At 48.4% G+C, this 15,178-nt stretch overlaps 7 protein-coding genes across 7 annotated transcripts; 3 read left to right on the plus strand and 4 right to left on the minus strand.

Annotated features, from left to right (window-relative positions):
- Positions 1-92: 92 nt before the first annotated feature.
- On the minus strand, positions 93-1,735 carry PENARI_c027G00712 (fungal specific transcription factor domain-containing protein; the record flags this gene model as incomplete). The annotated part of the gene is made up of 4 exons (XM_022636030.1): positions 93-275; positions 332-1,036; positions 1,086-1,578; positions 1,656-1,735. The coding sequence occupies 4 exons, from the start codon at positions 1,733-1,735 to the stop codon at positions 93-95; spliced, it is 1,461 nt and encodes a 486-aa protein (XP_022484019.1).
- A 1,300-nt stretch (positions 1,736-3,035) lies between these two features.
- Positions 3,036-4,674, plus strand: PENARI_c027G03521 (uncharacterized protein; the record flags this gene model as incomplete). The annotated part of the gene is made up of 3 exons (XM_022636059.1): positions 3,036-3,068; positions 3,117-3,827; positions 3,877-4,674. The coding sequence occupies 3 exons, from the start codon at positions 3,036-3,038 to the stop codon at positions 4,672-4,674; spliced, it is 1,542 nt and encodes a 513-aa protein (XP_022484088.1).
- Positions 4,675-5,169: 495 nt separating this feature from the next.
- PENARI_c027G09474 (uncharacterized protein) lies at positions 5,170-6,867 on the plus strand (the record flags this gene model as incomplete). Its single annotated transcript, XM_022636113.1, has 2 exons — positions 5,170-5,583; positions 5,638-6,867. The coding sequence occupies 2 exons, from the start codon at positions 5,170-5,172 to the stop codon at positions 6,865-6,867; spliced, it is 1,644 nt and encodes a 547-aa protein (XP_022484112.1).
- Positions 6,868-6,971: 104 nt separating this feature from the next.
- Positions 6,972-7,676, minus strand: PENARI_c027G09907 (seipin co-factor family protein; the record flags this gene model as incomplete). Its single annotated transcript, XM_022636118.1, has 1 exon — positions 6,972-7,676. The coding sequence occupies one exon, from the start codon at positions 7,674-7,676 to the stop codon at positions 6,972-6,974; it is 705 nt and encodes a 234-aa protein (XP_022483996.1).
- A 465-nt stretch (positions 7,677-8,141) lies between these two features.
- Positions 8,142-9,989, minus strand: PENARI_c027G01979 (putative Rab geranylgeranyl transferase escort protein; the record flags this gene model as incomplete). Its single annotated transcript, XM_022636042.1, has 4 exons — positions 8,142-8,479; positions 8,669-9,691; positions 9,748-9,866; positions 9,916-9,989. The coding sequence occupies 4 exons, from the start codon at positions 9,987-9,989 to the stop codon at positions 8,142-8,144; spliced, it is 1,554 nt and encodes a 517-aa protein (XP_022484023.1).
- A 2,422-nt stretch (positions 9,990-12,411) lies between these two features.
- cyp1 (putative peptidyl prolyl cis-trans isomerase (CypC)) lies at positions 12,412-13,009 on the minus strand (the record flags this gene model as incomplete). Its single annotated transcript, XM_022636131.1, has 3 exons — positions 12,412-12,825; positions 12,882-12,923; positions 12,977-13,009. 3 exons carry the CDS (start codon positions 13,007-13,009, stop codon positions 12,412-12,414), a joined length of 489 nt encoding a protein of 162 aa, XP_022484041.1.
- A 226-nt stretch (positions 13,010-13,235) lies between these two features.
- PENARI_c027G01738 (aspartic endopeptidase) lies at positions 13,236-15,059 on the plus strand (the record flags this gene model as incomplete). Its single annotated transcript, XM_022636039.1, has 1 exon — positions 13,236-15,059. The coding sequence occupies one exon, from the start codon at positions 13,236-13,238 to the stop codon at positions 15,057-15,059; it is 1,824 nt and encodes a 607-aa protein (XP_022484079.1).
- Positions 15,060-15,178: the final 119 nt, after the last annotated feature.

A 15,178-nucleotide genomic window follows, 5' to 3' on the forward strand; every position in this document is an offset into this window, starting at 1 on the left:
CAGTCAGATAGATGGCTCTCAGGTCATTGGTATTACTATATATATCAATCTAGGCCTAAATACACTTTGTTATCCCAATATACAACAGGTGCCTACGTCAAGCTGAGCTTCCATCCACCCAGCATGACCATGGCGTGTTCCCACACAAAACGAGCTCCCTGCAACGGATCTTTCTCTTTCTTTGAATTCGCTCTCCGGCTTTTTCTTTCATCCTGCACAGCCAGATCACGCTGTCGCCAGACCATCTCGACAACTTCGACTGCAGGAGCAATATTCTAAGAAACAGGTCTAGGTTAGTACCCAAGCAAAACGTAAAGCGAGAGCAACATACTCCAAATCGACGGATTCCGTTCAGCTCCTCAAATAATCGTAGAACAATGACCTTTTCTTCCTCTTCGCGAGCACAGCAGCCCGCCAAGAAGAGAGGCCATAATGGCAAAACCGCAGTGCGCATCATGTTTGACTTCTTTTCCAGGACTAAGCCCAATATGCGTTTGACATAAGTATTCTTCTCTTCCGCATCAAGTGAAGCGATGGGGCCTTTAGAACTGGCAGACTTGGTTAAACAGATCTCGTATAGAAAAAGGAGCGCCCCAAGTCTGTTAGCCTCTGCGATCGCAACACATTCTGTATCAGGATCGATATACTCCGCAGGCAACTTTTGTTGGAGGTTATCCAAGTTCGCCTTCAGTTTATACACACCTTTGCGACTGATCTCATCCAGGCCATCTCGTGCCCATGCTAGTTCTGCCACCTGATTGATCATCAATAGAAGAGCAGGGCTAAAGCCCATGTATGGATCAATTATATCAGATGCTTCAAGTATGCTATCCGGTAGAATAGGCGGTGCTTGGGATATAGAGGTGACGCGGAACGCTGTCCTGGCAAGGACCAGGTGAAAGGCAAAGTAGCGATTGAAGAAACTCTCCAATTCTTGGCTGTGATGTGAGCGACCGGGACATTCTTTTCGAGTGCGAATCAGGTTTTGGAAACCGTTTAGGTGTGTGACCCAAGAAGGACGACTGCTGTCGGATATCTAGGAAGGATTAGCAGATGCTTGGTGCAAATACTCAGGGACAGCTCACATCAAACCAGCATAGCATCAGAACTAGCCCTAACATCTCATCTATTTCTGCCTCGACCCAATCATCTTTGTTCAGTAGACCACGAAGGTGATTAAGGGCGCGATGGTGATGCTCTAAAGCCGGTAACCGATATTTCGTGTCCGAAAGTTTGAGGGTGTTTGCTGAAATGGCCAAAGCAGCATGATAGAGCCCCTCGGACTGTAATGCCATGGGCAGAATAAGATAGCGATAGGGATTGCAATGGGCATTGTCAACGAGGGTAGAGCTGCTGCATATGATATGTTCGAAGTATGACAGGAGAACAGGATCGTAGTCTGATCGTTCACCAGAAGGAATCGTATTCAAGCCAGGCGATAAGGAATCAGACCAAGAGAAAGCCTGTCTTTTTGCATTCTGTTTACCATCAAAATGAATCTCGAGGTCGATCATCGTCGTGTTTAAAAACATCCAGGTCCGATGACGGTCGTGGATCTGCGCTGGCCGCCGCGACAACCTATCTTTAGTATCCGTCCCTGTCCGTGAGATATGTTTCTCTTTGCTTTGACCAGCTTCACTGCGCTTCGACCAAACCCCTGCTCTTCCATGGCAAACCCCTCGAGCCAATGACTCTTCGTGCCAGACGAGCCGAACTCCATAGCCACATGAGGCATTATTACGGGCGCAACGATGGCAGACCGGGTGTGTTTCTAACAGATTTTAGTTCGAACCAGGTACCTGCAGGATGTAAGAAGATGTTACCGTCACATTTGATCCGGCGTGCTCGACATGTCCAGCAGCCGGTACGCGCTCTTGAAATTGCAGTCATGGTTAAGTTTACCCCGCAGGGACGGGCACTTTTATATAGTCAAGTGATAAGGCCGCTTTCTTTATCTGAAGTCAACTTCTGATTACTCCGAAGGAAAAGCAATATCCATTTTGGTGTATCCTGGCCAGGACCAAAAGTTTTATCGGAACCTTTTCGGGATATCGATAGGACATGTCTCATTGAAATGTTTCAATCTCACCCAGCGGAGAGGCAATAAGAAGCGGCTATAATTCCTACTCACATTCATTGGAATATAATCATCCTGCATAGCGTTATCATTTGGCTGCAGAAAAGTATAGCGCCCCTACCATCATGGTATCTTTTTAGTCTCCTAGACGTGGTTTCGCAGGCCTAACATTTTATCTCAGTCCCAAGTATGATAACACAGCTTTAAGCAGGTATGTGATAGTTCAGTTGTTCTTTCATCTTTCTCTCTGGAAACGCAGAGTGAACGGTGTAAAATCAAGGGTTCGAGTGGACATGTTTTGAAAGACTCGTATCAAATAAAGCTTCTGATGGAAAAATAAGCCACTTCAATGGCCTTAGTAGTATCCTGCAACCTCATGCTTAGTACGTACGGGCTTACGTGTGGTAGAGCGTCACCAGGAGAGAGTTACATGTGGCTACCTTTGTGTTAGAAAGCGTAAATTTTGGTGTCGATTTAGGGAATGATAAGTCACAATGCACTGAAGCTGGGATTGGACATTCGCGTAGATTTCCAACAGTTAGCAATCTTCCAGTAAATTGAGGTCTCAACAATCTGAGGTAATCCGTTCCATAAGGTCTGCATATTTCATATTAGACTGACTGCCAAGAGAGCTTGATGCCATCACCTTTGTCTTACTCCTCCTTTAGCAGACAATATATTTCTCCGATCTGGCACACTTAGCGGTACCATCATCTTGAAATAATAAAATAATATATTTGGGTTGGTATAAGCAAAGTAGTTGCCCCAACACCGCTCCATTATATCCACAGGAAGTATAGAAATACACCGACACAGGCACAATCCATAGAAGTGCACAACATAACCAATATGCAGGCAAGTTCCAGACCGCAGTAAAGTCAGGGGGCACCCCACTTAAATAAAACCTCCCAATCTTGTTCTGGAGCTGCTTTCTCCACTCCTCTCTTCAGAGCTCATCATGGGATTCAGTACTGCGGCCGAATTTGACCAGGTGGGAATATATCCTTCAAGTCGAACATGGTCTGATTGACCTTAATAGGCCTACTCAAGTGTGCGGAGCGCCTTTGCATCCGGCACTACCAAGAATAAAGGATGGAGACGACATCAACTCAAACGTGTTTGGTGGATGGTCGAGGATAACAAGAAGCGCATCTGCGACGCGCTCTACACCGACCTACACAGGCATTACCAAGAATCGCACTCCGCAGACTGCGCGGGTGCCCAGGGCGACGTCCTGCGCACCTTGGAGAAATTGGATGAATGGACCAAAGACGAGAGACCAACAAGGACTGATCCTCTTAATTTCCTTGGAAGAACGACAGTGCGCAAGGAGCCTCTCGGGGTTACTTTAATCATTGGTGCTTGGAACTTCCCCGTCACTCTGCTTCTGCAGCCAATGATTGCTGCGATTGCTGCAGGATGTGCGATGATTCTCAAACCATCAGATGTGGCTTGCGCGACCCAGGATCTAATGATGGAAATCATCCCTCAATATATGGATAGCGATGCGATACGATGTGTTTCGGCTGGACCACAGGAAATGGGATATATCTTGGAGCATCGTTTTGATCACATCTTTTACACTGGATCCACTAGCATTGCGAAGATTATCCATGCGGCAGCAGCAAAGCACCTCACACCTGTTACACTCGAATTAGGCGGTCAATGTCCAGCAATTGTCACCGAGTCCGCTAATCTGGATCTCACTGCGAAGCACATCGCTGTTACTAAATTCAACAATGCCGGACAGGTAATATCCTTCAATGTCGGTATTCATCAATAGCTAACACGACTGATAGATTTGCTTGAATGTTAATCATGTCCTTGTTCATCCTACCCTGCGAGAGGACCTGGTCACCGAGTTGTGTCGCTATTTCGACACATTCCGAGGGGGCAAAAACAACCAACCCGACTATTATACACACATCATTAACGATCCCAACTTTGACCGTCTCGACAGCTTACTCCAGCAGACCTCCGGAAAAATCGTGTATAGCGGCCAGCGGGATCGCCAAAGCCGATATTTTGCACCGACAATTGTGACTGGGGTCAAGCCCGGCGATCCCCTTCTGTCTGAAGAAATCTTCGGACCAATTCTTCCCATTGTCGACGCAGACTTCGATACTGCTATCTCATTCACACGTGGATTAGAGCACCCTCTTGCAATTTACGTGTTCACCAGCAAATCCGCAGATAAGGAGCGCATCTTGAACGAAACCCAATCCGGAGGCGTGACCTTCAACGACTGCGGTCTTCACGTTGCTGCATGCGATGCACCATTTGGTGGCGTTGGAAATGCTGGCCAGGGCTATTATCACGGCCCACAGGGGATCTTGACATTCTCCCATCTTCGCACGCATATTAACGCATTGCCCGCGTGGATGGAATGGTGTATCGCTGCGCGATATCCCCCCTACTCGATCGAGAAGGCCCACAAGATGTCTCCACCGGTTGTCCCGCCATTTGGCCGTGACGGCAATGATAAGACTCTAACCGGTGGCTTGAAATGGGTCTTGCGATTCGGTCTTTTGGCCCTTTCTGCCTTGATAGTGACTCGGTGGGATCAAATTGTCGCTCTTGGTTCGAAATTGTTGTAGTTTTTAAGATCATCTAGAAACTGAGAGGATCTACATTCCCCGTTCCATTTTTTTGCACACGATAATAGGCGGAATTACTTCGGTGGATCTGCATTGAATGAGCGGGGAAGCTATTCGGTGCCGGGCAAGGGGTATACATCGGCAAATCCGGAGAACGGCCACACGCGATCCAATATGTAGAGAACTTTAACCCATCATGAAACACGGATAATTTTCTTGCTCGTAGCAACTGAAGCTTTAATCCTCTGCAGATAAACGAGTCTCGTGGCAGGCAGATGTAGAATGTACCGGCGTATTCGGAGATCGCGGTGTAATTACCGGTCTTACCGAGCTAAAGTTAACGTTAAGTTGGACTAGGATAGATCCAAGCTGGAATGGGCTAAGTCAATAGCCGAGTGAGACTTGGTATAAAGAGGAGACCGTGAGGAGACAGAACTTGGGAATTCTAATTGATCGCTTGTACTTTCATTGACGCTGGCAACCAAAAAATCGACCATGAAGCTATCTCTAGCCCTCTTGGGCCTCAATGCCGCCTACAATGCTGCCATTGTCTCTGCTGCCCCAGTTGAAAGCTGGTCCACCAAATCCGGTGCTTCACCGTCTGCGGTGGACATGTTCAATACAGCAATCGAATGGAACGACAAATATTGGGACGACGACGCTGGTTATTTGATCGCATCATCTGAGGGCCCTGGACGCTACGATAGTCGACACACGGCATGGTATGCGCCTCAATTGCTTGCCAGAAATGGGCCGGGCGATGTCGCGAAGGCCATTCGTATCTTCGACAATGTGATCTCGGGCCAATATCTGGACCCATCTAAGCAGTGGTATGGAGACTACCAGGGAGCACCTTCTGAGCCAGAGCCTGGGACACTGGTGTATCCCGACGATGGACCATACAGTTCGGTAAGGCGATGATTCCCAATTGCTGATTCGCGGTCTCACTAACACGCTACCCAGTGGGATCCAAACGTCCGTGATTTCGTGGGCTGTGCTTGGATTGTGGCATTGAACGACTATGGCCACCTGCTGCCAGCAGCGACAGTCTCCAAAGTGGAGAAGTCCTTGCACATCGCGGCAAGGGGCGACTTGTACCGCGTCGGAGGAGTTGATGGCGACAACTCTTATCCTTGTTATTCCAATCCCTGGTTGATGCGAACAATCCTTCAAAACTGGGTCGGGGCACGAGTCGGAGATGCGAACCTGACAAAGTCCGGCGAGAAGTTTGCACAAGAGATATACGATCTCTGGAGCATGCACCATACCCTGTCTGAGTTCAACTCTCCAACTTATGCCGGAGTCGCCATGTGGGCTCTCGCTCTCTGGAACCAGTATGGAACAAGCGACAGTTTGCTGAAGAAATATGGTCCTGAAATGCTCACCTATAGTTGGGAAGAGCTGGGTCAGCTCTACAACGCCAATCTCAAGAATCTTGCTGGTCCATGGGATCGCAGCTATGGCTATAATATGAACGAATATGCCTCTCTGATCGGCGCTGTTATTTGGGGTGCTATTGGGCTTGAGAAAGCGCCTGTCCCTAAAAACTTGCTGGCGATGTATCACCAAGACGATTTTGCCTTCTATCCTTTGTTTGCTCTTTCGACACCGGAAATGGTGAAGTATCTGCCAGCAAAGGTCAAGACAAATCTGCTCAAATTCCCCGGCGAGCACATGTATACTTCACAAGCTTACTCGCCACCCTTTGACACATACCCACGAAACATCACTACATGGATGTCCAAGAACGTGACAATTGGCGCAGAGACTGTCGCCGAGCATGTTGTCGGAGGGCCCAGTATCAACCCCAGCCAATTCACACCTGCCGTCATCCAGTGGGCAATTGATGATCACCAGATTGGTTGTATCTCCCACTGGGTAACAGAGTCTTCTATCCATGCTGTGGCCGCCCCCGGAAGCCTCAAAATCTCGTACCCAAATGCGACATCTACAGATGGTCCTGTTTCTTTCAACTTCCTTTTCAGTGGCCTCGATGTCAACAACGGATTCAACGTTACTGGACTAGAAGGTGTTCCTGGGTTGAATGTCAAGTTGACAACGAATGCCTTGCCAAATTACACTATGACATATAACACCGATCATTCTGTCAACGAGTTCAGCTTCTACAACATCACATATACGATGCCTAAGAGCTTTACTGGAGTCCCATTTGTATCTCTCCAAATTGTCTAAGCAAGCATGCGCAAAGCTGTCTTCGCTAAATCGATTTTTCAATTTTGCGTTCGATGTTTATTAAGGAATTGTACATATATGGTCTCAGACAGAAGTCATCAAAGTTACTCATCCTTTTTCTCCCCTTGAGACTGTTCCTCTCCATCCTCTCCACCCTCTCCACCTTCTCCTTCTTGTGTCTGGGGAATCCAAAAGCGAGTGATCATACCACCCAAGAACCGCTGATCAACCCATTTAACTAAGCCATAGAAGACCCAGCCCCAGCCCCAAAGCGAAACACCCATCATGCTTGTGACCAACAACACCGGACCAAGGATAAGTAGCGACAGGACCGCCCAAAGCAACATCGAGACAGCCGCGAAGACAAATACACCAGCGAGGAATACCAACAAGGGAACACCACAGCATATCATCTGACAAACGATAAAGGTCGTCGCAGCGGGGCGCTTGAGCGCAGCTTCATACATTGCAGCCTGTCGGGGCGGAGGGAGCAACCAGGACACCATATACCGGATCCAGGATTCAAAGGCGTCAAAAGCTTGAGGGAATAAAGAGGAAGCCCATGATACGATGGTGGCCCATATTCCCGAGAAAGACACATCGCTATTGACTTTTTCTTCTTTAGGGGGAGCGTCGTCTGAAGGGAATTCGCCGGGAAGAGCAGGCTCGGTCAGGTCCTTCGTCGTTTGATTCAACTTCCTTGGTTTTACATTCTTCTTCGCTCCGCTAGCTGTTGATTGGACTTGGTTCACAGATTGGTTCACAGGAAGTTGACCGGTAAGCCCGCTGGTGGCTTTATCGAGGGGCATGATGACGGCTGAGAGAAAACCGTGCTCGATTAAAAAGGCGACCGAAGCAGAGAACTGTAGGAAGCATCAGAGAAGAAAGATAAAAGGCCAATAATCAAGATCTATATCAATTTTGGAGCATTCCAGGGAATGACGTATGGGGCGTTGCGCTAAGTGGTTCACGCTTTTCGCCGATATTAATTCTGCGTCACAACCCAGCGATGCTGCAGATGTTGCATGTCACTTTCTGAACGTGTGAAAATCTGGTTATCAAGTGGCACAGGCAAATGAGGCTGAATTTTCACCTGGAGTTTCATCATGGAGCATGAGTATGCTGAGCCACGTGCAGACAACCTGAGCTGTAAGATTATCGATGCGATGGGTTGGAAACATTGGTAATTTGAGATATGAATCAATTCAATTATGTTTTGATATCCTATGTGCAAAAGGGTATGGTAAATCGTGAAAAAAATGCTATGCTACGCATCATTGGTCGGAAGCGCCATCGCGATCTTCAAAGACCATAAAATCATCATCACCTACTTCATCTCCCATGATCTTCTTCCACGCCTGCTTGACAAGGTCAAGGGTATCATCCTCAAATGCCAGATCAAGGCTCGACGGGGGGAAGCGGAAGTAAGAAGGAAGGTAGTTGTCGAGTTCCCACCTAGTTTCATCAGTGCTGAGACGACCCCTATGGGTGTATCGTAGAGACCAGAGGACGATAGCCCCAGGACCTTCTGCTTTAAGGAGCTTGTTCACAGCGGACTCGAGCAAAGCTTGACCCTCCGATCCGGCAAGTGCCACGCTGCCATAGATAACACCTGTGACGGTTGATTAGCCACATGAATGATAACAGTGCTGATGAATCCAAAATGCAAAATTGTGCTCGTGATCAGTTTGAAAAGGGTTTCAACATAGCAAGTTCAGGCAATGTAGATAAGTTTTTGAAAAAAATCATCATGCGAGCGATTCGGGGAGTCAAAAAAACAAGGGAAAAGTGATCGACTTACTCTGCTGGCGTGGACACTCGCCTGTGTCACTTGAATGAACTTGAAGATACACAGGCGGTGATTGAGGATTGCCCAAGGCCTCCCCTGGGAACATGAGCACTGTACTTGCAGGCATAGGAGCCCCTTCGACCGTAACAGGGAAAAGTGATGGGAAAGTGGCCGAAGCCACTGTCACCGAACGTGCGACTTCGATGTGGGGTTTTGAATAGTTGGCTTTGTGGGGATCATCCGTCATCGCGCCGAACACAAATTTGGTTTGGAGGGACTCTCCACTGAGCAATTGGGCCTGGAGAGGATACTCTCCACCCTCTTGACAGTGGCGAACCTCGCCTAGCCTTGTGTCTAGGGCGTATACACCCCCGCCCACGGCTGAGGCACGACACGCAACCTGAAGTATTTCAGCGCCACCGCCATACTTGGCTACCACCGCGCCAAACCCGGGTCCAAGAGCACCAATGGATGTGAGATGTCTCTCAATCCTGGGAATGGCATAACCGGCAGATGTTCCTTTCTGGGGAAGCTGGGATAGCGAGAGCGATAGCAGGGGATTGTGAAGTTCCTCTGGTACACTGAACTTGGAAGCCAAATACTCCTGGAAGGGCATGGACAAATCCTCGTCTTCCACTGGGGCTTCATCCTCCTTGGGTTTGGTGATGTGACGCAATAATCGCATTAAAGTCCTCTTGGACTTCATGCTAATATGGTTTGCGGCGAAGACATCTTCCCGGTTGCCGGGTACGCGATAGAGAACCTTTTCCGCACCGAGCTCGCCATTATCGGAGTCGGCTTGTCCAGGGGCATAAATCCACCAGCTACCAACTGCCATAAATTCAAGCTGGCGGAAGACCTTCGAGGAGATGAGGCTTGAGATTAGTTTGGAACGCGTGTAGAGGAAATGCGGGGACAAGGACAGGGTGTAGGATCGACTAGAAGAAAGCTTGGGTGAAGAAGCATCCTGGGTATCCTGAGACTGTTGTGATGTGAAGATCGAGGCATCTTTGAAGGGTGATGACCCGGAGACGGCTATTGTCGGCAACATGTTAGCATTGAAATGTCAAATGCATGTAGAGATTTCTTACCATCATTAACACGATCTGCCCATTCCTGGGCCTCATCAAGACTGAAGGCTGCTTCTGAACCGCCATAGTATTGGTTTGAGTCCAGGTGAAGAACCTTCTTTCCAGATCGTGAGAGGGCCCTTGGGAGTGTGAGTGCTCAACCTAGACACCCTCAGATATATCACTCACAGTGCCAGGAGGGATTGAGGGAGACCAGTGCCTTGGATGATCACATCCCATGTGGTGTCCGACAGAGACTCCATGGCGTGAAAAGTCAGGGTCCTAGCTGTAGGTAAGTTCGAGTATTACAGCCAGATTTGATAGCCCAAGCTCTCATTGATTGGAGTTGGATCTTTGATGCAGAATCATCTCTCTCTGTGGGATACTGTTAAACCCAGAGACTCGTGGTTGGGGAAGAGAAAAGAAGAAGAAAAAAAAAGTGGAAGGAAACGAGGATGTGCGCGTGCAAAGGCGGTCACCGAGTCCCCACTCCAGCAACAGTACTTTCTTCTTCCAACATATTCCAAAGTTGTTTTGATTGAATTATGTCTCTGCTATGTTGTTGAATGCAAATAAAATACAATTTTGGTTTTATACACTAACTGGTCAATTTTGAAACGGTTGCTTCCGATTCTCCGGGAATACTGAGCTATACCTCGTCAACCTCGTCGATATAATGTAGCGCTATAGCTCCAGAGAGGTCAGGCGCGATCCTTTTCGATCTCATTCCCAGTATCTGGTAGTGCTCTTCTCTTCAGTCTGAGCTCCTCCATATTCTTCTAGCTTCATACTTTTCAGAGAGGGCATGACAATGAACATCAATGAGAGCGAAACGGGCCTGCGATTGCAAGTAATTTTGTGACTCTCGGTAGCTGCGATTGATCGCGTCGCGAGCTTCAGTACCGACGGCATATATTTCGAGCAACCATAATTGAGCCGACGATAGACCTTGCCTTGTTTTTCAGGTCACTGGGAAGATACTGCTGCAGTTTATTAGGCAGAGTGTTTCGCCATATTGCTCCGGCGACACCGTCGAATATTAGTTAGAATGAAACTTAACAGGATACTGTTTCTAAGGAGTTCTCAATTTGTGCCAATTGCACCTCCTACGCTCATCGATGCGAAGAAGACCGCTATAACATCCAAAACTTCTTGCCGCCAAACCATGGCTTGCACGGAGACCTATGCGGCCGTTTGATAGAAACACGGCTAATACCAGCCAGTGGCTTGGTTGTCACGAATACTGCTTCATTTCCAATGCGACCATCTCCCGTGTCCAAAGGTAAAGAAGCACGCCCATTCCGAGAACGCAAAGAGAAAACCCGGTCAATACAAAGACTTGAGATGGTTTTATACTTCATAAAATAGGCGGCAAATATGTCAGCTACCTGAAAAGCCAAACGAAGTGAGCTACTGAGTAAAAGATTAGTTTTGTGCAGAGCAATAGGCATTGGAAGGAATAGAAGGTTCAGACTCAATTCTTCTCGCGGAGTCCGCAGAAAAGTTTCCAGCAACCTTGAGGTAACTTGTAAATAAGACGCTGAAAACCGAATAATGGAAGAAGTCCAATACCCCGAGAAGGCATGCAGCTCCCTTCGTGCGGTTCTAGATCATGAGGTAAGGTACAAATGGCTTCTGTGCGAATCGTGCGTCCCAAACAAGAAATGCCATCAAGAAGACAACCCCAGGGACCAGTATTGCAATAAATGACCGACTTTGAGAATAAGCATCGCTGGCCAACAAACTCATTAAATTCACATGGCAATTCTTGGTAACTGGCGGAGGCTAAACCTAAGCTTATCAATCAGATGGTGCATAAACGGCGCATGTCCATGACAGGAAATTGGGACGACACTACACGCGTCTCCCTCGTATTCGAAATGGGCTACTACCGAGTCAGATAACTCTTGCCAAGATGTCCAAGGGCATGCTAAGCTAACCTACCGAAATGTTGTTGTGAGAATACATGTAGCTTCAGACCGGAATTAATGATACGCAGATGCTATATGGACACCCAATTATTGCATGACGGACAACTGCGATGAGATGTCCCTCCGACTCGAGCAGAGTTGCTACCTGCGGTCGGTCAAAAGCAGAAAATATGAAGAGGAAGATCATAGAAGTGTCATTGCTGCAGCATTGAACGGGGCAATCTTCTATTTCCTCGATCATCCAAAATGTTTATAGATCCATCCACACGTGACTTCCCAAAGGGGTTAGGCTGCACGGCTTAAGAACCTGAAAACTCAGTGGAATCTTTTCTTCTCCATGCCACTCCCAGTGCTTGCACAGAACGATTACCATTCCAATGGCAATTCGGTCTTCATCGACGCGGGCCTTCACTGGACTTCGTTATGGGAGTGGTAGATAAGATTCCTGTCACTCTGTATCTGCTGCTCTTGATGGAGACATCTGATGGAAGCGGTTCGTTTTGTAGTGATACATTCATAACTCTCATTAGCTATAGGGTAGCTTGTTCTGCCAAATCCTGTAGATTTTATAGCTTGCGGGCGGATGCAAGCAGCTGCGATTTCAAGCATGCCTGACGCCGTGTCGGGTTATGGTGTCTGCAACCTGCAGGGCATATGGGTTTCCAGTTCTTCGACCTGGGCTGTCTCCTTCCGTGGAAGTGATGCTGTATGATTCCTCCTTGTTCGCGTGCGTTTAGTCGCAACATGCAGCTTTTCACTCCTGTGCCCCCTGCTCGACCACTCGAGCCCGAATGATCTTGACCTCGTCCATAGGCTTGTCTTCTGCGTTTGTCTTGACGAGTCCCAGGCGCTGAATGATTCTCATACCACTCTTGACACGGCCAAAGATTGTGTGCTTTCCGTCCAGCCATGGGGTGGGCGCAAGTGTAACGAAGAATTGACTGCCGTTGGTGTTTGGCCCGCTGTTGGCCATGCTCAAGATTCCAGCTCCGGTGTGTTTCAAGTCTCCGCGAATCTCGTCTTCGAATTTCTCGCCGTAAATGGAGCTACCGCCTCGACCAGTGCCGGTAGGATCGCCTGTCTGGACCATGAAGTTAGGAATGATACGGTGGAAGATGACATTGTTGTAGTAGCCGCGTTCGGCAAGTGTCGCGAAGTTCTTGCATGTCTAAGGGGGGAGGCGTCAGTAAAAAGTATTGGGAGGCAATGCCGAGGAGTTCATACCTTGGGTGCATGGGTATTGTAGAGCTCTACAGAGAAAGAGCCCTGGGAGGAGTTAGTTAAACATCACAACAAGATATGATAGAACCACAAAATACCATAGACGTGTCAAATGCCACCTCGGTCGCCATGATGAAGCTGTGAATGCGGAGGGTCAAAAGTGCAGAGAGTGTGTGAGAGGAAGGCGGGATCGGCCATGGAGCTTGGCACTCCAATCTCTCGACAACAAGCAACCTTCTCAATTCCTCAACTTCTCAGCTTCTATAGACATGGTCTGAAGGTCTTTTGGTTGTCTTTCGCTTAACTCAACCTTCTTTTCTCTTGCGATTACTCCCTCCTTCGCTATAACAGGCCACCATGTCCGATGTCAGCCCTGTCGCAGAGCTGCTTGGACAGGCGCTCTACCATTACGAACGATTGAGACCACTTTTTCCCACCTATGGACACCTTATCGTTTCCGCTCTTTTCCCAATCTGGATCGGTTCCCATGCATCGTTGACCAGACCTTCGTCCGCCGCCAAACCCCCCAAGAAAGACACGAATGAAGTTGAAGACACAGAAGATGAAGTGGGACCGGGTCCGCTGCAGAAGATGGAAGGACTTGGACCATCTGATGCTCTGATGCTTCCAGTGACCGCTGGGCTCACCCTGAGTGGTTTATATCTGGTGATCAAATGGTTGGAAGACCCGGCTATCTTGAACAAGGTCCTCAGCTTCTACTTCTCCCAAATGGGGCTTTTCTTCGCCTTCACCTTTTTGAAGGATGTCCTCTTGATGATTCGGTCGTTTGTGTTCCCTCGGCGCTATCGCCAAGGTGGACAGTTATGGAAGGTGGCACAGTCAGAGCGCAAGTTCATCGCATCTGGCAGTACTTCAGTCAAGTCACCGTCTGTCCGGTATTCACCACTTGCTGGAATCTGGGGCTTGATCCCACTTCCAGGTATGGTAGCCACGCTGATTTGGAAATGCCGAAATGCCTCCTACCAGCGACTCCAGGTACGGGCTCAGGTACGAGGTTTATTCAACTTCAAATGCCCTATCGGTCTCATTGATGTCCTGAGCGCGTTACTTGCATTATCAGCTGTGGGATATTTTGCCTTTGTCGCAAAGCTGTGGTGGTTGACCAATTTCCTCGGATTCTGCTTCTGCTATGGTACTCTCCAAGTCATGTCACCGTCCACCTTTTGGACAGGCACCCTCATTTTGGGTGCTTTGTTTTTCTATGACATCTACTTCGTCTTTTTCACTCCGTTGATGGTCACTGTTGCGACAAAGCTGGATGTACCAATCAAGCTGCTTTTCCCCCGCCCACCAAATGCCAACGACGATCCTAGTACCACACAGCTGGCCATGCTTGGACTGGGCGATATTGTGGTACCAGGAATGGTGATGGGACTGGCACTTCGCTTCGACCTTTTTCTCTACTATCAACGGAAAGGCGCCCAAAAGGCACAGACTGAAGGGTCAGACCTGGCAGCCGTCAAGCCTGAGTATCAATCACCAACTGGAGCTTGGGGAGAGCGGTTCTGGGCTCCGTCACCCAAACCAGAGAACCCAGAATTCCAACCTCCTTATTACGATGCTCGCACGTTCCCCAAGACATACTTCAAGGCCAGTGTGGTTGGCTATGTTTCCGGAATGGTCACGACTCTCCTCGCGATGCAATACTCAAACCACGCGCAGCCTGCTCTGCTTTACCTGGTTCCAGGCGTCTTGACCTCGCTCTGGGGCACCGCGCTCGTCCGGGGTGAAATCAACACTATGTGGCACTTCTCCGATGAAGAAGAAGTGGAAGTCGACGAGGAAAAGAAGGAAGAGGCTAAAGAGGAGTCCTCTACAAAAAGCCAGAAGAGTCTGTTTATGCGTCTTTTCTCTGGTGAAATCGATGCTCCTGCATCAAAAGACGGCAGCTCACAGTCTAAGAAGACTGACAAGAAGAAGACTGATGATTCAAAGCCCAAGAAGGCGAGAAAGGACGAAAAGGACCAAAAGAGTTTGGACCTGATCTCCTTTTCCGTTTCAATTCCTCGGAAATCCACAAGTGAGACTAAAGACACTTCTTCGGAAACCCTTGAAGACGAAGAGGACAAGGTGACGCAGGTTTATCTCAATGCCGATGGAGACAATGAGCCTCCGCTAAAGAGAAGAAGGCGTAGCGTGAAGAAGCCAGCGAGCGAGTGATGCGACCAATAGAGTCTCCTAGCATGCACCTTCATGGCCGAAAAATGATTTCATGTATTATTAACTTGACACCCTTAGCCTCAATGTATTGCTAAGTATGCTATCATTTTCTACACGTC

Source organism: Penicillium arizonense (genome assembly GCF_001773325.1).
Source record: "Penicillium arizonense strain CBS 141311 chromosome Unknown PENARI_contig027, whole genome shotgun sequence".
In the NCBI taxonomy this organism is placed as follows: Eukaryota; Fungi; Ascomycota; class Eurotiomycetes; order Eurotiales; family Aspergillaceae; genus Penicillium; species Penicillium arizonense.